This window comes from Indicator indicator, chromosome 17 (assembly GCF_027791375.1).
Source record: "Indicator indicator isolate 239-I01 chromosome 17, UM_Iind_1.1, whole genome shotgun sequence".
In the NCBI taxonomy this organism is placed as follows: Eukaryota; Metazoa; Chordata; class Aves; order Piciformes; family Indicatoridae; genus Indicator; species Indicator indicator.
In genome coordinates, this window is record NC_072026.1 from 11,474,516 (window position 1) to 11,497,403 (window position 22,888).

A 22,888-nucleotide genomic window follows, 5' to 3' on the forward strand; every position below is an offset into this window, starting at 1 on the left:
ACTCCACAACTATCCCTCTGACAGCTGTCTCCCAAGTTCTGAAGATCTTGTGGCATATTCTTTGTAACTTGATTGGGGAAGAGAGGCTTCAGTTGAACTAAACAGTGCACAAAATTTTCTGTTTTAATTTACCGCAGACAAGAGCCAAGCAGGAAAAATAACGCTGTATTATAGCAAGGTCTGTAATGAATTTTGTTACCAATAAAAAAAATACTTAATCTGTTCTCATTTTAGTTGCATGAACATGCTGCTTATCTTGTGGACAGTATGTGGGACTGTGCAACAGACCTCTTGAAGGACTGGGAATGTATGAACAGTCTTCTGTTGGAGGAGCCTCTTAATGGAGAAGAACGTAAGAGATTTTCATAGATGTTTCTTTATACTGCTATGCAGTGTTTGTTAGCCTTAATTTATAAGGAAATAAGATGTTTACATTTATGAGTCCCCATACATTCTCTCTTTTTGCATGACTATAATAAATCACTGATACTACTTACAGAATGTGATGAACGGTAGCAAGAGATCACTTCTGGTCTGGAAGTGAGATACAGAACAATGGTGGGGAGAGGGAATAATTATGCAGTGTCCGGTTGCCCTATTTATTGTTTAACAAGTTCAGGTTGCACGGCTGGCATTAGAAACTTGAGTTTCTTGTGAAACTAGTTCATTTGTTGAGTGTTAAAACTACTCTATGGAAAAATACTGTGATTTCTGTAATGACAGTAAGACCAAAGCCCCTGGCATAATTCTGTAATCCATTGTTCTAGTAAATGGACCTCTGAAAAATGAAAAGGAGCTATAAAATGATTTTAAAGCTTGGTACATGTTTCATCCTGTCCTATGACTCATCCAGTGATATTAGCTTGTTTTAAAGTATCTTCTTGTCATACTTTATAAGGTTCTTATATTCTCTATTCCCTATGACACCTTCCTTCCCACCCCTCTAGATACGGGCTATTGCCCTAAATGCTTTTATAATTTTTTTCTTTCTTTAAAAAAAAAAACATGTTTTGATCTGTAGGTACTAATACAGTCTCAAGTTGTGCCAGGGGAGATACAGGCTGGATATTAGGAGGAAATTCTTCACAGAGAGGGTGATTGCCCATTGGAATGGGCTGCCCAGGGAGGTGGTGGAGTTGCCATCGCTGGAGACGTTCAAGAGAAGACTGGATGAGGCACTTAGTGCCATGGTCTAGTTGATTGGATAGGGCTGGGTGATCAGTTGGACTGGATGATCTTGGAGGTCTCTTCCAACCTGGTTGATTCTATGATTCTAATATGTGTGGAAAATGAAAGAAAAAGCAACAAGCTATATATTAACGTCTTTTTCTTACATTTCAGCTTTAACAGACAGGCAGGAAAGCGCACTGATTGAAATAATGCTTTGTACAATTCGGCAAGCAGCTGAATGTCATCCTCCTGTGGGAAGAGGAACAGGAAAAAGGGTAGGAAGCAAAAAATGACTTGTGTAGACATGTGTAGGAGTGGCTATGTGGGGGACAGTGTGGGAGGATGGAGAAGCTTGTAGGCTTTTTCTGCTGAAGGGACTGCATTTGGAAATTCAGTTTCAGCCCCTACAGCCTCCAGTACCTGACCACTCTGGTTCATTCACCTTCTCAACACTTTGACATGTGCTTAAAAGCATTTGAACTACTACATTTGTTTTCATTATAAAATGAAAATGGTTTTGAAAGAAGTATTGGCTGCAAAGGAGAACAAAAATCAATGTTTAGGAAAGCTAAGACTATTTTCAACTTGAAATAGCAAAGTGAGGGAGGGGAGTATACTTTGTAGTCTCTTTGGAAGGAGGATAGTCCCATCAATTGCTTTTTTCTGACTATGTAGAGGTTAGGCAGCTTTGTTTTACTGGGGCATGAAGCAGAGAAGAGAACTGCTTTCAAGAGTGATGCAGCTTTTGGGAAGAAGCCTATTTATTTAAGTATAGATTGAAATCTTTGTATGTAGATCAGATAGAAATATGAATTGAGTAAATAGCATTAAAAATTTGAAGTAAGCTGAAAGGTTTTCTGCTCTTCCATTGCCAAGAAAAGCATTCTGATCATGGTATTCTGGTGAAGGCAAGATAAACCTTTTGATCTAGATTGTCACTTCTGTTTTCAAGATAATGTTAGGTGTAACTTTTAATTGCATTTTTCAAGTGCTGGGGTTTTTTTTATTGGCTGCTTTTTTCTTTTTTTTTTCTTTTTTTTTGAACATCGATATTTTACAGGGATACTAGATGGTACCTAATTGTCATTTAATTATTTATAATGAAACTTTGCACCAGAATTTTAAGTTACAAAACCCTCACAATACCGATATTTCAGGTGCTGACAGCAAAAGAGAAGAAAACCCAGCTGGATGACAGGACAAAAATTACTGAACTTTTTGCAGTGGCACTTCCTCAGTTGCTAGCAAAGGTAGGCTTAATTCCATTGTTGAAATGTGAACTGGTTTCTCTAATTAACTGTTTGGCTTCTACCACTTTTCGTTTTTTATCTTGCTTATCTTTATTATTATTTGATAGCTGTATAACGAATTGTGTTGTACAATAACTCCTCATCTTCTTCCTTGTGAATTTTACAGTATTCTGTAGATGCAGAAAAAGTCACCAACTTACTGCAGTTGCCACAGTACTTTGATTTGGAAATTTACACAACAGGGCGATTAGAAAAGGTAAGGAAACATTTGGTAACACTTAACGCAAAAGGTGAAAACCCAGAATTTAGACTTAGTCACCAGAATTTCAGTCACCGTTGTAGGTGTGAGGTTTTTTGTGTGAGACTTTATTTATCATAACCCTTTATTATTCAGTTGACATTCCAAATTCAAGTGTTGGATAAAACCATTCTGACAGTTGCAAATTTTTAATGACTGCTAAAAAAATGCATTGAGTCTTTAGCCTTTCCGAAGTTGCTACTTAGCTTTTGCCGAACGGATTTTTAAATTACTCAGTAGCTTTCTAGAAGTGTTCTTTGTTGCATTTCATAGTTACCAAAGTAATATACAGAGTAAATATGTCACTGAAAATGTGTATGCGTGTATATATGTGCATATAAACGTAAAAATTTTTTTTTTCCATTCACGCTTTATCTTTCTTGTAGCATTTGGATGCATTACTGCGACAAATCCGGGATATTGTGGAGAAGCACACAGATATAGATGTTTTGGAAGCCTGTTCGAAAACATACCATGCTCTCTGTAATGAAGAATTCACAATCTTTAACAGGGTTGACATTGCAAGAAGTCAGTTAATAGATGAGTTGGCAGACAAGTTTAATCGACTTCTTGAAGACTTCCTGCAAGAGGTATTTTAATATACAAGATCAACTTTTCCTACTCATTTCCAGTATGTTTTTCTGCCTTCTTATGAAAGGCAGTGAGTTAGGGGTGGGAACTTCCCTTTTTACCTTCAAAACTGTTAAGTCAAGCACAATACTATAACCTTATCATTGCTGTGATTGTGTGAACTCAGATGATTCTTTCATGTTAGGACAATGAGTCTTTGATTTTAATCTTCTTTTGACAAGTGTCTTTAGGGAATTTGACGTAAGTTTCAGATAAACTATTAAATTACATAAACTTTTCACCTTAATTTCTGAGAATCCCCTAGGATTCTACTCAGATGTAGTAGTGTTGCTGGTCTTGCTTGTAATTGCATGTTACTGCTGTTAAATATCATAATCTCTAGAAAACATTTCCCCTCTCTTCCTGAATACACACAGGTGCAGTTAATAGCATAAAAAACACTTAGTTCCCACACCTTGCTAACCTGAAGAGTGAGAATTTTCTCATACACTATTTAACTTCACTGTGTGGGATCTCTGATACTCGGACTAAACTTTTCTCCTCCTCACCTCTGATATGGAGCATGGGAAGTTTTCTTTTGATGATTTCATTCTGCACACTTCTGAGATGCAGAGTTACCAAGCTTTACTCCTTCCTTACTGACGTGAACTAGGACTCTACTTTAGAAACCCTAGGCCCATGCGTGATTAAGAAATGAACCTGCTAATTCACTTACTTACCCCTTTGTAAGGAAAAGAAAGAATGAGAGGTAAAGCAAGGAAATCCAATGTCAGGCAGTTGGTTTGCAGGAAAATGGCAGTATTCTGGTAGAAGTGTTGAAATCCATAATGCTTTGATAAGATTGTGCAACTACTGAACATCAAACACGCTGGACTTGCAGTATCTTGGATAAACAGAGGAGGAGTTTCTCTGGCCTTAGACAGTTTATCCTATGTATTTAAATAGATAATTTTTGGACCCTTTTCTTAACTCCTTTCTCCAAAAGCATATATATGTCAGAATTTATGGGGAAAATTTGAAGAAAACACTTCCCTTACCTCTCTCAAAGACTTTTTTCTGTGATTAAAGCAAGATTGAGGTACTGACCTGTGGCCCATGTAGTTCAGTATCTATTGTCTGACAGTGGCCTCTGCTGGATTCTTCAGAGAAAATTGAAGCACCTGCGTAACACATTCTGTTCTGCTAGCCTAGACTTTCTTCTTTTTTTTTTTTTTTTTTTTTTTTTTTTCCATTTCATCTTCTCCTCCCCATCTCCCTCTCTGATTTCTCCTTGTGCTGCAGGCTATTTGTAAACATGAGCTGGTACCTTGTCTCTGAAACTCTTTAACTCTTCCAAAACCAAATATCATTAATAAATAATTTATATGCAGTTCTCTCTTGGTTGTTGGTTGGAGTGGGGGAGTTGTTTTGGAGTTCAGTGTTGGGTTTTATGTTTCATTTAAACCTTCTTAAGTTCCCTAGTTTGTTTGACATTTGTTGTTTGGGATATCTTACGATATGATTATTAAATAGGGGGAGGAACCTGATGAAGATGATGCATATCAAGTCTTGTCAACATTGAAGAGAATCACAGCTTTTCACAAGTAAGTAGGCTTCTGCAAACGTCTGTCAGGGTTTGTGGTACATGGGGGCTGTTTTTGTTTTCAATTCACTGCTTGGAGGGCTTTTTTGTTTAGTGTGAATGATTGATAGTTGTGCAGAACATGGCGTATTTTGACTCAGTCATGAAATCTTCTGTATCTTTCTAGCTTGGTATTTTTTTGGTGGTGTTGGGGAGGGGGTCTTTCTGCTGTATTTATTTTAAAGACAGGCTAAGTAGTTATTAGTATCAGTAGTACTAAGTAGTAAAGACAGGCTTTTAGTGGTTATTAGTATCAAAATGCAGAAAGCATGTTGGTTAAATTGCATCTTTTCTTAATTTCTAATACTTGCAGTGCTCATGATCTGTCACGATGGGACTTGTTTGGCTGCAACTACAAATTACTGAAAACTGGCATTGAAAATGGAGACATGCCAGAACAGGTCTGTAGTTAAACCAGGTTATTTAGGTACAACAATAAATAACTTCTGTTACTGTCTTTTGTTGGCCTTTGTCATCTAATGGATTTTTTTTGCCTTTTGATTTCAGATTGTAATTCATGCACTGCAGTGTACTCATTATGTAATCCTTTGGCAGCTAGCAAAAGTTACTGAAAGCAGTTCCACAAAGGTATGCCTTGTTCCACTTGTATTAGTAAATGCTTGCTATAGGCCTGCGGTGACATCAAGTGGGAACTGTGATGGAATTAAGACTAAAAATGTATTTATTTTCTTTTTAATATGCAAACACCTGCCTACATCTGCCCTTTTAGTGAGTTCTTAAGAATTCATAGTTTTAGTAGTGGAATGCATGAGTTTTAAACCTAATATATTTTCTAAATTGTAATATTTTTGTTATTTAAATGTCAATAGTATGTTGAATTTGTCTGAATTTTAAAGTAACTGTCATAAATAAATGCATACTTTTCAGCCTGCCATGGTAAGAATGCTGGAGAGGGGAAAATACCAATTAGAAAACACAGCATAGTCAATCTTACTACCACTTAAGTACTAGAATTGCTTTTTTTTAAACTGAAGTATCAGTGACAAGTCAGTGAGACAGAAGAATTTGCATGCTGTCATAGTACTGTTCAGTATATTGCCATCATATTTTGCTCTTCATCAGTATTTTAAATGTCTTTAAATAAAGACATGAAAAGATTAAGGTAAATTTCAGACTTTCCCAGGAAAGAAGAGGAGGGCCTGTCCTGGTTCTATGTATAGTAGACTTTGAAGGACAAAGCTCTGATGTCATCTTTCTAATTTCACTACTGGGAAACTCCTGGAGGAAGGATTAAGGTTTCTTGTATCCAGTGGTCATCACTGCTTTCAAGACGGTGATTAGGTAGTTAGCGGTGTGAAATAACAAAAGATGGTTTTAGAAAGGTCAGACAGTTTAGAATGGAGTCTGAAACATTTTCATGATTTCTTTAACTTAGAGTGGTTACAATCAAACTAATTTTTCTGGGCGCCTTCTACAGTCACATCATCATAGAACGATTTGGGTTGGAAGGGACTTTTAAAGGTCATCCTGCCCTGTAGGAAGGGTACATTTTGTGCTCTGGAAGTTTATTCTACAGTTGCACTTCATTTTTTGGGTTACTATTAACACATCCTTTATTTATGTCATTTTTTAAAAAATATTTTGACTGCCATTCTTATAATTAAGAAAAAAGAAGCTGTAGACATCTGTCATAATTTACTAGGGTGAAAACAGACAGAAGTCACAACGTCGTTAATTCATGCATAATCAATGCATTGTAATTTGTAACTAATCCAATTAGTCCAGTGAATAATTGCAGCCTTACTGACTCAGGAGTTATACTCTTGAAGAAGTGTTCTTCCACTCCGGCTGGCTAGCTAGTTTACTGTCTAGGTTTTAGCAGCTTTTAAGAGTTCCAAAACAAAAAAATACAAATATGAGGTGGATACAGATTGTTGAGAACCACTGATGTGAACAAAGGATTTGTAGGCTTTGATAGCTTATTCTTTAAAGTGTGTAGAGCAGTCTGAGGCTTTTATAATAGGGATGAAAGCTTTATCAAAAGCCTGATGGCAGAAGCCAAGCTAAATACTGAAAAGTTAGGTTAGAAATGAAGATTAACTTAGCTGTTTTGCAGTAAAATGTCATATGTAATACTTCCAGCAAGAATGAAAATAACTAATTTGAAAGAGGTCTTTTATTGGGACTGTTTTCTGCTCCTTGTAATAAAAACTGTTAAATTAACAGTTTTTTTCCTAGGTTTAACTTCTGAAAGCTATTTTATTACATTTAACTGCTGGACTGCTGTCAAATACCAAATACATACAGAAGTTCTATTGATTTCAGTTCAATGCCAATAGAACGTAGCAGCAAAGAAGTGGAAGCACAGAACTAGAAGTGACGGCAGTGTACTCTGCCTAAAGACTTTTGTTGTTTGTTTGCTTTTTGTTTGGTTGGCTTTTTTCTGTAATAAAATCAACTGCTAACTGCATGCTATTTGGAACAGATTGACTAAGTATGGGAATTAGCTTCATAATATAGGGTGCTAAGATAAAAGACTTTATAAATGGTTCAATTTTTATTAGAATTTAAATAACTGTATAAAGGAAATAAAATGTTAGAGAAAAAGTTCAAGGTAGTGAAGGTGTTTTAAAATTTTCCTATACTTCAACTCTTAGTCAAGAAGCAGCTGTTGCTTTTGTCATTTCTTTTGAGGCTAAATGATGCGTTGTACCAGTGTGTGACCTGCTTCCTTGGAGAGAATTGTTTTGGTTTAGATTGAGTGGAGAGGTTATCAACGTATCCAAGGGGTATTTTTTTTTCCTTTCCTGGACCAATGGTTATACAGTTGGCCTTTTGTAATACGACTTTCCCACTTCTACGTGGGCTGAAATCTTTACATGATTGAGTAGTACCAATGATGTCACAGGTGTGAATGCTTTATTAACTCAGTGCATTTTAACTCAATGCTTTATCTACTCGATAACCTACTTCTCTGGAAATTACAGCAATACTTAAAAAGGCACTATTTTATTTTTAATTTTATTTTCCAGGGGAAGGTGGGGAAGAAAACCCCACTTCTGATCTGACATTTTACTATATCCCCAATCAGTGAGCTGAAAAAAAAAGAAGAAAAAAAAAGAATAATTCTATGTAGCTGTGTCTGTCTGAGTTGTAAATAGCTACCTAAAATCTATCCTCTAGGTTGAGAATACAGATACTTTACAGAGAAAATGCTTTATGCTCTGGATTGTGGTGTTTTTGAGGGGGTGGAATGTTGTTGAAGGTTTTTTAGGTTTGGTTTTGTTACCAATTTTAAAAATAAACTTCACTATTTTCATCCCAACTTCCATTTCTATTTGTGATGCACAGGATGACAAAATTGAAGCAAGTGCTGCTTGCTATTTTTGTTTGTAATAGTGATTTTTAAATAATGCAGTGAATGTTACAACAACATACAGGGCTGTGGTGGATTGCTCTGTGAAAATACTCTAAATGTGGCTGTACAATTAAAAAAGCAAAACTCTTATGTGAAATCCTTCTCTTTAAAGGAGGATCTTCTGCGTCTAAAGAAGCAGATGAGAGTGTTTTGTCAAATCTGTCAACACTACCTGACCAATGTAAACACTGCTGTTAAGGAACAGGTTAGTGACTGTTGTTTATCCTTGTAGTCTTTAAAAAGTTCCTCTTGCTAACATTTTTAGTGCTTATGTGGTAATGTGGTGCGTCTGGGGTGTTTAGGTCAAATTCCCTTCGAGTGTGAACACATATTGTACTTGTATGCCTGCATCCCTTTAGGCAATTTAGGTAGGATTTCAGAATCAATGTAAAATTAATTCTTTGTAATAATTTTAGGTAGCATAAACTTTTATCCGAAGGATTTTAAGTATTTTTTTTTCTTTCTATTTAAAACTATGACTGGATAGGTGTCTTCTGGTTTGTAATTTAAGTGGGACAGTTCCTTTTCAAAGCTCTTGCTTATTACCATGTGATCTTGGCACGTCTTTAGTGGATCTGATTGTGGATTCATAGACTCAAAGCTGAAAGACCTAGGAGAGCTATATAGAAGAGAGAAAAATGAGTCATCCTATTGGGAAATACTTGTCTTGAGTTCTGAGGCTAACAAGGTCAAAGGAAAAGGCTAAACTGTAGGTGTTGAGTCCCTTTCAATTTGTGGTCAAATAGTTCTCTAGCCGGGACAGTTACAGGAATTTCGGGTTCCAGTGAAGAGCACAGGATACTGATAACAGAATTAATTGTAACTAAACAACAACTTTTAGAATGCTAAAATGAAACAAAGTATCTTCTGGGTATACCTTTTAATTACACAAATAGAATGCTGGGAGCCCTTTTGCTGCTAAACGTAGTAACAACTTGGTTGAGCTTAAAGTTGAGAATCTGGTCCACTGAGTTGCACAAGTGCAGCTTTTAAAACTCTTGCTGTAACAAGAATATTCCTGGAACTGGGTAGACATGTTCTATGTTGGAGAGTTATCTAGTGTCAAAATCACTAGTTGTAGGGTGTGAAGGTGGCAGTAAAAAAAAAAAAAATCACTGAAACTGTAGTAGATCTCTTTAAAAGGCTGTGTAATGCTCAGACTTGGGTGAATGAGCTTGGAACTAGAACTGTGTAAGTCACATGGAGTACAATAGCCATGGTTCTGCTTTCCTTCTGTAATGTTATGAAAGGGCGCAGAGGAGCATATATATTTTTGTGACCAGGAAATTAGTTATATATGCCTTGAGGAGTTAGAGAACAAATCTCTTTGTTAAAATGGAAGTATTTAAAAGATTAGTCAGAGATGAGGTGCAGCACTAAGCAGTGTGTTGCCTTGATTTGTTAGTTTCAAGAATGTCAGTCTAGGTGTTGATATATTGAATTTTCTGAGGAAGTGAAGTATAGGCACTTTAATGTAAGATGTACAAATTAGCCAGTGAATGAACAGGTGGTTGCTTTCTTTGGAAGCATGCTTCATTAGCATTTAAAGGAATTTCATGACCTCAGCTGTTTAGACGTTTGTTCTACAAACGTGATCTTAACAATTAACTGGAACAAAACCCCCCAAGTCTGTACTATGGCTGATGTCCACAAAGTTTTCTGGTGATCTAATTGTAGTATCAGACAGGCAGAACTGGGGAGTTTCAGGCTCCTCATGTTTTTAATCTCACATTTTGGTATTTTGTTGGCTTCTTCTGTGCAGTATTTTTGTTTGGAGATCCAGCCTTCATACAGCAACTTCCTGTAAGAAGCTCTACACATTTTGATTTCCAGTTGGCCTGTGTCATTGTTGAGGACTTAAGTGGACTGTGTACACTGTTGGGCTCTTAAGTGTTTTGTGAAGTGAAAATACATTACTCTAAAATGCAAATGTTTACTAAGGTTTCTTTTTAATAGGCTTTCACAATTTTGTGTGATGTGTTGATGATCTTCAGTCATCAGATTATGACAGGAGGACGTGACATGTTGGAGCCACTTGTTTACACTCCTGATTCTTCCTTGCAGTCTGAACTACTCAGTTTCATTTTAGATCATGTCTTCATTGATCAGGATGATGATAATAATAGTGCAGGTACAACATTTATATTTCCTTTGTATTATTTGCCTTCTAAGCAATATATTTGTGCTTGTGCTGCTTTTGTGGTGTGTGTTTGTTTGTTTGGCTTTTTATTTGTTTGTGGGGTTTTGTTGTTGTTTGTTACTTTTTGTTTTGATTTGTTTCCTGGCGTTAAGAGGTGTGCATGGGCACAGAGGTGGGTTTCTTTTCAATGTCAGCACCAAGTTAAAACATGTTATGTTTTGGGCATGTGTAGGATAATTGTGGTAAAGGTTTGGTTTAATTAACACCCATATATATGTCCCTGTATCAGGAAAAGAGGCTTATAAGTGGGCAGTGAATAAATATGCTGTCAGAATCCTGACCATTAGCCCATTTACTTTATATGTAAATGGATAAACATGAACCGTTTAGATCTGACACTTTTCATGTTCTGAACTCTTTCTAGATGGACAGCAGGATGATGAAGCTAGCAAAATTGAAGCATTGCACAAAAGAAGAAATCTACTTGCAGCTTTCTGTAAACTCATTGTATATACTGTGGTGGAAATGAATACAGCTGCAGACATTTTCAAGCAATATATGAAGGTAAATCTGAGGCCTAGCCATGATAGTTCATAATGAATTGCTAGAATACAGTGGATGTGGAATTTTATCTTACAAGATAACATTGAAAATGTGAAGAATTAAAAACTCCATAGTTGTAGTTTGTAGCCCTTCAAAAGTTCTTTTTTCATAAGAAGGGAAAAAATGACTGAGATTAGTTTTTGCAGTTCTAGTATGTGGGGAATGGAGAAGGAAACCTGATAGCTATTTCTATGTTGTTTTTAAGTAGGTGATGCCTAGTCACATCAAATAACTTCAGCTTAAATTTTCTATAAAGGAGAAAAAACAAAAAAAGTTTTGTGAGCCCCCTTTTTTGCCCCAGCCCCGATTTTTATATCTATCTTACTTAAAAACAAAACAAAACAGCTTCTTGGCCCCTGGGATTCACAGCCACACAATAATATGAGTTCTCATTTTGTGAACATGATAAAGCTTTATTCCTAGGTGATTGAAAAAATTTTAACATTCAGGCAGCCTGCTTTTGTCTGAGTGCCCTACATATATTTTGAATCTCTAAATAATTAATTGGGTCTTTATTAAACCTGAAATACTTAAATGAACAGGCAGCTGTCTTCACTGGAAAAGTCATGGCTATGACACTATCCGTAAGAGCTTCCTTTCAGCAATGAAAATAGAAGACTCCCCACCAGAGTTACAGGAGTTACTTAAAAGATTAGATTCTAATCTTGTACCCTGAAGGGGTAGACATGTGTCATTAACAAATGTGTCATGGCCATGAAGATAAATAGGTCATTCTGCCTCTAAAGTAATATGACAAGAATGAAATGGAGTGGGTATACCCTTTCTGATTTGAGTGTTTTTATCATTTGGGAAGTGTTTCAGGATATAATTTTGATTGATGTAATCATGAACATGTTAGTTTTTTTCCTTTTGTCAATATTCAATTATTTAAAAATCTAGATGTTTTCTGAAGGATTAAGTAGTGGTACTGTTTTCAACGAAAATTAAAATTTAATCTTTTTTAAAAATTATTTTTCCTAGTATTACAATGACTATGGTGATATTATTAAAGAAACGATGAGTAAAACAAGACAGATAGACAAAATCCAGTGTGCGAAAACGCTTATTCTTAGCTTGCAGCAGGTAAGAATGATTTACAATATTTTCATGCATGAAATTCCATACTGCAGATCATGTCTTGTTATTTAATAGCTAGTGTGCTATTAATGAAGAAATTCTTACAGAAGGTAGAGATAAGTAGGTCTAAAATGAAATACATTTTCTGAAACTATCTGAAAAACTGCCAGAAGTCGTTTCTGTACTTACGCCTTTTGTAGCACAGTGTTTGGTATGTGAGAGACTGACAAACACAAAACAAATGTGATACCTTCTTAACTCTAAAATGGCAGTCTGAATCACATAATTAGAATTGTGTTGTGAAAATTCTAGTTTTCTTATTCATGAACAGATAAACAAGGGAAAACACTTCCTGCCTATGTGGGTGGGTGGGTGTTGTGTGTTTGTTTTGACTTTTTTTTTTTTTTTGGTTGGTTGTTTTTGTTCATTTGTTTGTTTTAAATTTCTGAGAAGTAATGGGAAGCTTTAGTAATTGATTATTTGTTAATGTTTGGTAGGGGCTTCACCCATATTTGAAATTAAAACATGGTTCAATGCTCTCTTCAGTAAATGAGCTTGTTTGTGTGGAGACCTGATGATTTCAGTTGAGGTCAGAGTTGGATTCATCTGTTCACATGAACCATCTGTATGAATCATATTTACAAGATTAGAGCAATAAAGCCATATCTCTGCAAACAACTGTAATCCACCATGGATCTCTGCCATCATTGAAAAGAAAAATTGTACCCAAATTTACTCTCTCACCACACCATTCATTTTTGACTGGAGGTCATAGAGCCACATAGTGGATATGGATTTAGATACTGATCTTGGCTGAGAACTAACCAGAAAGAGTCCTTAATGAAGCCCTTAAGGTGGTTTATGTGTGTGGATATTGCCAGTTCAAGAGAGGATGAGGTCTTTCCTTCTGATTGTGAAGTTCAGTGTTCAGCTTTGCCACCTATTGATGAATAGTTAAAAGTCTGATCCTCAGTGGCAAAGTTTCTGATGTCTTTGGCAACTTCCCTGAAGATATGTTTCCATTTTAGAATTTCTTAGTTATACTTATATTTTGAAAAGATACCCAAAAAATTTACTTAGAAAGTGGACCAGGTGAGAATACACCCCATTTTATTTCTTCTCTTTCAGTGTACATTTCAGAGAATCCTACCAATTTTTAGTATTCTTAACTCTAGAACACCTCATTCAGGGAAGTGAAATCTGTCATGCAACATATTTACAGTTTGATGCATACTTGGACAGTGTGCATTTCAAGGATTAACTCTGAAGTGCATACTCTTCAAAAGTCGCCTTCATTTGACTTCACTAAACCTCCATGTTTAACTTTTGGGATCAAAAGGGTTATAAAACACTTTTTTTTAAAACCGAAACTTAACTTTTATGTTAATTGATCCAAAGTTTGGCATCATCTTTTAACAAATGAAATCTCTCTTTTCATTTCATACAGCTTTTCAATGAAATGATTCAAGAAAATGGTTACAATTTTGACAGATCATCACCGACATTCAGTGGCATAAAGGAACTTGCTCGACGTTTTGCTTTAACATTTGGACTGGATCAGCTGAAAACAAGAGAAGCCATTGCTATGTTACACAAGTAATTGTGTGCTTTGTATTACTTACACTTCTTGACTTAAAATATCTTTTCAGTCTTTCAAAATCAATTTTAACAGAACTGATTAGCACTACAGATGGTACAACCCATTTATAAATTAGGAAATGACTGTAGTTTTGTCCCTGAACTAAACCCAAATGTTAAATAATGTTGATGTTCTTCAGCATCATTGTGTAAGCCTGTAAGTGATAGAAGTGTTGATTCTATCATGGGTACTATTTGTAATGTCTTATCAGTGACAGTAAGAACTGATTTGCTTTGTTGTCAGTGGTGGTGATGTTGGCCTCATGCTGAAAAATTGAAATGCAAGTTAGAAACATGACACGGAAAGAGTGTGTCCATATTCAAATTGTGAATAATGTTGACTTTTTTTTTTTTTTTTTTTTTTTTAGTCAGAATATGGAAACATCCGACTATTACTTTCTTGACTTAGAGGAAAGGTGTTCAGTTTTGGTAGTTCCCAGTGCTTAAAATTATTTTTTTTGTTTGTACTTTATAATGTAATTTTAACCTTTTTCTTAGGGATGGCATAGAATTTGCTTTTAAGGAGCCTAATCCACAAGGTGAGAGCCATCCACCATTAAACTTGGCATTTCTTGATATTCTGAGTGAGTTCTCCTCCAAACTTCTCAGACAAGACAAAAGAACAGTGTAAGTATTTCCTTAATATTCTTAATATTTGTAATGATAACCATAGAAGACATAGAATCATATATTGCATTTTTCTAAGGTGAACTCCTCGGTACATCAACATTAATTTTACACTAATGCAGTCAAGTACGACCACAAAGGGTAAAATTGTGTTCTTGTTTTATGCTGGATAAAGAGAAATCATATTTGGGATTTACTACTGTCAGGCCTTTTTGTTAACAAGCATTGAGTGTTCATGTCAGTAGTTACTTATCTTGACATGTTAACATGTTGTTACAAGTCTTTTGCATCTTTGTAATTATTTTTTCCATTTAAAGGTATGTTTACTTGGAGAAGTTTATGACCTTTCAGATGTCTCTACGAAGAGAAGATGTGTGGCTGCCTCTCATGTCCTACAGAAACTCATTATTAGCTGGTGGGGATGATGATACTATGTCAGTGATTAGTGGAATTAGTAGTCGAGGATCTACAGTAAGAAATAAGAAAACAAAGCCAGCAACAGGGAAACGGAAAGTACCTGAAGGTAGAACCTTTCTCATCTTTAAAATTTACAAGAGTATATATTCATATAAACTAACATATAATCCCTATTTCTTAGTCTGACTGATTTTTTTTTTTTTTTTTTGCTTTATTGTATTTTCTACAACCAGTATAGTTTCTGTGCATGTGTATGTCTTAGCAGGAAAACCCTTCATTTGAAGAGTCTGAATAACATCACACTGATACACAAAAGGAAATAAAAGCATTACTCTGCATTAAGCCACAGAATATAAATGTATTTTAAATACCTTAGCCAGAGGTTATAAATCCAGGCCTTTTGGAGAATGTGTAAGAATTTGTGGCAAAAAGTTAAAGAAATTGATTCTCACTAAGTAGAAACTAAATGCAGTTAATTTTAAACATTAAAACTTTAGACAAGTTGGAAAAAATGTACTGATGTTCTGTGTTTTCTTTCAGCTGAAGAAAGCAGCAGTAGTGACAGTATGTGGCTGAACAGGGAGCAGACAATGCACACGCCAGTCATGATGCAGACACCTCAGCTTACTTCCACAATAATGAGGGAGCCCAAGAGATTGCGACCTGAAGAAAGTTACATGGGTGTCTATCCTATGCAGCCTGAACACCACCAAGCTCCACTCGATTACAAGTACGTAGATGAGTAGGTCTGCTTTGTTAGTGTTCATACACAAAACCAGTTCATGTTTAAAATAGAATGATGGTCTTTTTAAGCACGCAAGTAACGTGGATGTTGGCTCAAAGGCAACAGGAAGAAGCCGCGCGACAACAACAGGAGAGGGCAGCGATGAACTACGTGAAGCTGAGAACCAACTTGCAACATGCTATGTGAGTAAGAGTGAAGTTCAGTGGGTTGGGGAGGGGAGGGTTTATTAAATGCAGTGTCTCTTAAGAGCTATACATATTCTAGTTCTCCAGTCATGCTTTTCCATGTCTTAAAATGTTAAATTTTCTTAGAAAAGCAGGGGTAAAAGTGCATGGTGATGGGTTTAGCAGAATAGATCTGTTAGCTTTGTTGCTTATTTTTGAACTTAAATTTAAGAAAAGTTAAATAGTAGTTAGCTTTATAATAAAGGGAACTGGTTTGGAGTACTGTGTCCAGTTCTGGAACCCTTACTAATAAGAAAGATATGGACATGCTGCAACATGTCCAGAGAAGGGCCACAGGGATGATCAGAGGGCTGGAACACCTCTCCTGTGAGGACAGGCTGAGAGAGCTGGGATTGTTCAGTTTGGAGAAGAGAAGGCTCTGAGGAGACCTTATTGCAGCCCTCCAATATCTGAAGGGGGCCTACAAGAAAGCTGGTGAAGGACTTTTTAGGGTGTCAGTGATAGGACTAGGAGGAATGGATCCAGGCTAGAGGAGGGTAGATTTAGGTTAGACATGAGGAAGAGGTTCTTCACCATAAGGGTGGTGAGACACTGGAACAGGTTGCTCAGGAGGTGGTGGAAGCCCCGTGCCTGGATGTTTCTAAGGCCAGGCTGGATGTGGCTCTGGACAGCCTGATCTAGTGGAGGGTGTCCTTGCCCATGGCAGGGGGTTGGAACTAGATGATCCTTGAGGTCCCTTCCAACCCTGACAGTTCTGTGATTCTCTGGTAATCAAGACATGTGAAACATCTTCTTTATGTGTTTGTAACTGCAGAATAATTTTTAGAAATAGTACGTTCAAAATGAGTCTTAAACAGGTGTTCACTGTGTGAAGCAGAAAGTCTCTGCTCGGTTTAATTGTATTGTCTTCTCCTTTGACTTCTGAGTTGTAAGTTTAGAGCTCAGCAGCTTTTTTTATTTAAAAAAATTCTTTTTAAAGAAACTACTGTCTTCAGCATTTCTGTGATCGATACAGATTTTGTCTGACCTAAACTGACCCTAAAGTTGAGAAGAATCTTGTACTAGTTTTTGTAGAACTTCCCAACCCAAACACATGAAGACCTTGTGAAGTTCTCTGTTTTGTGAATGAAGATGAAGACAGTCTGTTGTTTCTTAAACGAATGTTGTGCTTCAGAGGTCATACATTCTTACTGTAATGTCTTCATTGTGATTCCTTGTGCATGCCTTTTGATGTGCATGTTAGTGAAATGATGTTGCAGAGCTAATTTAGCTGAGGAGGTGAAAGCTAGTTTTAGAAGTTCTCCACTTAAGACCATGGTTCTGCAGAAGAAAAGTACAAGTTGTAACTATAACTATGGACCATATGTACTGAGAAGCTTTACATTTTTTCCCTTGATATTCTTAATTCTGTAATAGGAGTACTTCATATAACATAGTTTAAGTGTGGATTTTTTTTTTGTTTAAATATAGTGACACATTAGAATGAGTCCTTACTTCTAAAGCCTGTTGTTGCATGTAGAAGTTGCAAGGAAAGAGGACTCTGGGATTTTATGAAAATGGATCTATACATCCACTTTATTGCAAAGATGTTGGTCCTGGCCTTGTTATAAGGCAGGAACAGGTCAGGTTTAGGTAGCAATAGAATCATCAGTACTTAGGTTCTTTCTCACTTGAGTATAATACCTGCATGGAAATTCCCATAGCCCCTCAGAATATCCGTTGGAGATGTGCCACAAAGTTCTGTAAGCTGGTCTTCGTTAGTCACTTTCCCTCACTCTCTTAGTATTTCCCGTCTGGTTAAATACCAGCTTTCTTTAATAATAGTTAGGCATTTATTTAATAATTTATTTTCTATCTAATGGAATTGTTATTTGTTGGCAGTTCTTTACCAAACATTTAGCTTTTTCAATATTCAGATAATACATCACTAGATTTAGTGTTAAACAGTATGCTTTGCTTCTCATTTCAGTCGACGTGGTACAAGTCTAATGGAAGATGATGAAGAGCCAATTGTTGAAGATGTGATGATGTCATCGGAAGGGCGGATTGAAGATCTCAATGAAGGCATGGATTTTGACACCATGGACATAGACCTAGTAAGAAATCTGCTTGTCTTTTTTCTGGATTTGGGGTTGGTATTTCTCCTTTTCAAGTAGCATATTTGAACTAAATTTTCCTTCTGGTGAAAGAGAAAACCCATTATTTATCTCTGTATTCTTACACGGCTGTGCACTATCTGAATGCAAGCACCTCTTCAAATTGCTGTACAGAAAGCACCAGTACTGACTGTACTAATCATGTGAGAGAAATGAACATTTATGCCCTATAAATTCTTACCTCCTGCGAGATTAGTTTCATTTATTACCGTTTAAAAACTCTTGTGTTGTTTTCCTACCATTGCAATTAACATGTTTATTTGCTTACTTTCTAAAGCCCCCATCGAAGAACAGGAGAGAAAGAACGGAACTAAAACCAGATTTCTTTGACCCTGCTTCAATCATGGATGAATCGGTAGGTTGACTTACGTAAGAGGGAAGTAATATAAAAACAGTCTTAAGGCTACAGTACTCTTTTACTTCACATTTTAAATGGAAAGAATGCAATCTTTAGGTTGTCTGCATTACTTTATTTTGGCAGACTGCTAAAGTCAGTAAAATACTTAATGCTGTAATTCAGCTTCATAAATTCCAAGGCAGTCAATGTTCTTTGCAAGTTTATGGAATTTTTGTTCTGTATATATAGCTATATAAATACTGAAAAGCCTTTGAAAATGAGGAAAAAAAACCGTATTTGATATGAGAAGGACCCTTCTAGAGGTCAGTAGCAAAGAACATTTAAAAATAAATAAATTGTGCATACACAATATTAAAGTCAAGCTTTCTGTTGTGATATGTTGAGCTTAGTTGAGTGACTGATTTCATTGTCAGTTGTCAGCATTGGATGGTTTGCATTTTTTCTTTTATTTTTTTAATTGGCATATTAACTTTTGTGCTTAAGTAAGATAATGAAGAAAATACAAATAATACAGATAATCTGTTTATAGAGATGAGAGGTATTTTTTCTTTCCATATAAAGTTTTAGGTCCAAAACATCCGAAGTCTGTAGTTTCCGCTTGCAGTTTCCCTTTTTTCCGACTTGATAAATCTGCAGTCTCTATTCTCTTTTAAAAATCTGCATGAGGGATTCCTTCTGTCTTGAACCACTTGTAATGTATGCAGCCAATTTTGACCTTGTGTAGCTGGTACAAATTTACACTGGAAATAACAAGCTGCAGCAAGCCAGCAGAGGACAGTACAACAAGGCTTCCTGGGAACCTTGGACAGCTTGTGGAATTTGGAAGACGATTATGTATTTTTTTACAGTATTGTTGCAGTGTGAACCTGGCCTTGTTATGGGAGAAAGAAGTCTTAAATGCTGTTTCAAATACAGATCCATATATTTTGTACCAGTAAGCCTTTGCTTTACTAGTAATGAATCAAATTAGGTTGTGCATCTAGCTGTTGTGTGTTCTGTTCTTGAAGTAACACCAGGAAACAATATCACCTGTTTTCTGACCTTCTGTTTTAAAACAGTTCTTCCTCTCTCCTTGATTTTTAGTTGATTGATCTGTGAAATACCAGTCAATTTTTATTCTGACAATGCTAAAGATTTTGTCCTATGCAAGTGTAGTTCATTGATTTCAGAAACCTTTCAATTTTTCAGTTTCTAAAACTAACTAAGAATAGTCTCAATAGGTTTACTGTTAGATTTCTTCCAGTTAGTGTATTTCTCGTTCACCATCCCACGGGCGCTCGGGATTTGCTGGGCTCTCCTTAGTTGCACTGTGGGACTGTCACCACATGATGGCAGCCGGTGTCAATCACATTGCTCTGCAAGCTGCTGAGCCCAGCGGTGGTCCCGCTCAGTGTGCCAGCAGAACAACCTGTGCCCTGTTCCTCTGCAAGGAGGGAGCAGAGGTGCACTGGAATGAGCTGGTACGGCCAAGAGGGCACCAGCTAGCAAACTTTTCTCCCAGTCAGGACGCAGCAAGGGTAGCAATCCTGGAGGCAGGACTGCAGAAAACAGCTGCATCGCAGCATACAACTGCTCTTTAGCATATATCCCACCTAAATGAATTTAACTGCCTAAATGAAGAGCTCTGATAATTGCATATGAGACAACATGAATTTGTATTAAATCAGAGCTGAATTTATCAGTCAGTAGCTTAAATGTAAAACCCCAATTTCATAAATGCAAAAAACCCTTATCTGAATAAAGTTAATTTGCTTTATTAATATAATTTATTTCAGAGGTCCATTATTCTTGGAATTGCTTCACTTGTTTTTAATAGACCTATACATAATAAAGCTGTTTAATTTATTCAGATGTGTGATTTATGATCATAATTTTAGTCTATCTTTTAATTTTTTGATGTGTCCAGTTATTGGCACCAAAGGCAGTTGTCTTTTAGTGTGCTATGTTGTTTGATTCATCTAAAGTGAATTTTATACCAATAGCAGTAAAAACTGGCTTCTAAACAGATAAATGTGAACAGCAGTGTTAAAATTCAGGAACATTAAGTCTCATGGTTCGTTCTTATTTATAAAACCCTAAAAAAGCTAGGACAGTCATAAGATCTGGATCTTCTGGGTGCTTGGTGTGGTTTGGTTGTTGTTGGTTTTGTTTCATGGGCGGGGTTATTTTGTTGGGCTTTTTTGGTTGGTTGGTTGGTTTTCGTTTTGTTTGGGTTGGGTTTGGTTTTTTGGCCGTATCAGTGGTGATACCTACTTTCATTGGTATAGAAAACCATATGGCTTGTTCCCACATGGGAAGTAGAATCTGATTTTTTTTGTTTGTTTCAGGAAACCTTTTTCTTCACTTAATCACAAAGTCTCCTGAAAGATAGTTTTTCATTTTTACCTGATTATTGTTTGAGTTTTCACTGTCTTCCTGTCAGAGTTGTTGTTATTTAATAGGATGTACTAAGTTTGTGTCCTGGCCAGCTGCTGTGAGATGATCTGTTTTTATGAACACAGGCACACAGCAGCAGCCAGTGTATAGAGTGTTTTGTCCCGGGCTTAGTTGCTGGAAACTAGACATTTGATTTCAAGTTAAGGACTATAGAATGCTATTACCAGAGAAGCCTGGTAACTAACTAAACTAACTAAAAATTATTTGACAATTACTAACTAAAATAATTAAAGCACATTTTTATCACATTCCTACTGGATCTAGTTAATTTCAAGTATGGGAAAGCTATTTTCTGATGAATGAGGTTGGGTTTTTTTCATATTATTACATAAATCAGAAGTGTGGTCAATCTGGTTTGGAAGAAAAATAAACTCATAATGCCTTAACATATCTTGGGAGTGTCTTAATCTTAAATCATATACTAATTGCTTTGTTTTTCTTAAATGTGTGGTAGACTACAAATTGACACCATTTCTAACTTTTTTTTTAGGTTCTTGGGGTGTCAATGTTTTAATACCAGAACAGCAAATAAATCAGTGGTGAAGTCATTTTCTAAGTGGAAGAGGAAGTTTTTCAATACAAAATTGTGGTAGATACAGTGAAATTCTGAACAGATTTTTCTCTAAGGAGAATGACATGCTTTCAAGATCAAGTGCATTGAAGGGGCAGTTTTGTTTGCCTGAAAAAAAAGAAATGTAAAGGACAAGTAAACAATTTGAGGATAAGCTACACTTTTTATTGAGGAAAAATAATCAATATTTTATTTATGTGCTATCAGTTTATTTCTGGATCATAAGAATTATTCCCTCTGAGTTTTAATCTAACAGTCTGAGAGGTGTTTGGTACAGATTTGAGCCCCTCTCTATATATGTTTGCTGGCTATACTAAATAATCACAAGCTCTGCTGGATTGCTGTTTACATCCATGATTTGAAATAATAAATGAATTGGTTTTCCTACAGTGATAGAACCAGAAGAGTGTCAGTATTTTAAATTACATGCAAACTTCAGCAACAGAAGGTTTGTGTTAATTAATCATGGAAAAAGTACATAAAGCAGAATTTTAACAGCTTTTTAATCTAAACCACACTTTTATTCCAAAAGCTTCATGCTAGTGTTTTCAGAAAGGTCCATAAACTACGAACAACCAGAAGGTAACAGATCTCAGTCATGCTTGCCCATTACCAACCCTGAAAGTTTGCTTGTCCTTTAAGAAAAATGTAATGTTGTGAAATTCCTTCCAGTAGTGCCACTGTATTTTGTCTCCAAATAAAAGAAGCTTATTGTAGTATGTTTGCAGAAAAATTCTAAACAAAAATTATACAGCTTATTAGAGTGTGGGAATAGGGATCTAAATTTTAAATAAAAATATATATATATATAAATTGGTGCTGATTTTATAATTGCGCAGTTTGTTTAGTTTTTTCTTACTTTTAAATTCCAACTTAAAATTATGAGGTTTCAGAAATATATTGAAAGTTTAACAATGTTTAAAAATAGAAGAGCATGAGAATTCATGCTTTAAAAATGATTTTTAAATTTGTATTTTATATTGTTTTATCTATCTGTCTTTGCAAGCAGTCTTCAGGTTAAAGATACTTCTAACAGGTTACAGTACATTTCCTCTGTATGTAAATTAGATTGGATAATAGAAATTCACAAACAACCCATAATATTCTTTGAAAGCTAAGCTTTAAACTTCATTTTGTGTCCATTCACAAATAAATTAAATTTGGTCTAAAACAGAAAGTGGATTTATGCCATTTTGACATCGACTCATTTTGCAAGGCTTAGGCAGCTAGACATCATTTTAAAGGAAATATTAACTTATATTACATATGTATATTTTTTGTCAGTTTTCTCTCAGTTCTTGAGGTATGTTATTTTAATCATTCCATGCCTTAATATGCTTGCAATACAAGAATCTCCCCACATGGGTGAATACAAAAAGGCTTCCTGTTTTTAGACTCAGAAATAAAACATTCGGCTGTGGTAGCCAAAAACCATAGATTATCTAAAGGATCATGATAAAATATCATTATTTTACTAAGTCATGGGGTAACAACAAACTCAAAACTAGATCTGCCTAACTCATTTTGCATAAATAAATACTCATGTCTAAAAGTACTGCCTATATTGTTTTTCACACCACTGCATTTAATAGAACTGCTGAGAGGACTGTATATATGATTTTAAAC

The 22,888-nt window shown here is 35.8% G+C and overlaps 1 protein-coding gene across 4 annotated transcripts in view; it reads left to right on the forward strand.

The window, feature by feature from the left end:
• Positions 1 to 22,034, forward strand: part of STAG2 (stromal antigen 2) — a 74,283-nt gene extending 52,249 nt beyond the window's left edge. Inside the window, exons 15-34 of one of the 4 annotated variants that reach the window (XM_054388468.1) lie at positions 235 to 352; positions 1,342 to 1,445; positions 2,328 to 2,420; positions 2,587 to 2,676; positions 3,105 to 3,308; positions 4,822 to 4,892; positions 5,244 to 5,331; positions 5,438 to 5,518; positions 8,422 to 8,514; positions 10,266 to 10,440; positions 10,874 to 11,013; positions 12,034 to 12,135; positions 13,577 to 13,725; positions 14,266 to 14,394; positions 14,712 to 14,917; positions 15,352 to 15,541; positions 15,625 to 15,738; positions 17,711 to 17,837; positions 18,175 to 18,252; positions 21,182 to 22,034. In XM_054388468.1, the coding sequence (XP_054244443.1) occupies positions 235 to 352; positions 1,342 to 1,445; positions 2,328 to 2,420; positions 2,587 to 2,676; positions 3,105 to 3,308; positions 4,822 to 4,892; positions 5,244 to 5,331; positions 5,438 to 5,518; positions 8,422 to 8,514; positions 10,266 to 10,440; positions 10,874 to 11,013; positions 12,034 to 12,135; positions 13,577 to 13,725; positions 14,266 to 14,394; positions 14,712 to 14,917; positions 15,352 to 15,541; positions 15,625 to 15,738; positions 17,711 to 17,837; positions 18,175 to 18,252; positions 21,182 to 21,205 (2,376 nt within the window). In that variant the 3' untranslated portion in view covers positions 21,206 to 22,034. Of the gene's footprint in view, positions 1 to 234; positions 353 to 1,341; positions 1,446 to 2,327; positions 2,421 to 2,586; positions 2,677 to 3,104; positions 3,309 to 4,821; positions 4,893 to 5,243; positions 5,332 to 5,437; positions 5,519 to 8,421; positions 8,515 to 10,265; positions 10,441 to 10,873; positions 11,014 to 12,033; positions 12,136 to 13,576; positions 13,726 to 14,265; positions 14,395 to 14,711; positions 14,918 to 15,044; positions 15,074 to 15,351; positions 15,542 to 15,624; positions 15,739 to 17,710; positions 17,838 to 18,174; positions 18,253 to 18,816; positions 19,141 to 21,181 lie in introns of those variants that run through there. The other 3 variants (XM_054388470.1, XM_054388469.1, XM_054388471.1) reach the window with 3 other exon arrangements.
• Positions 22,035 to 22,888: the final 854 nt, after the last annotated feature.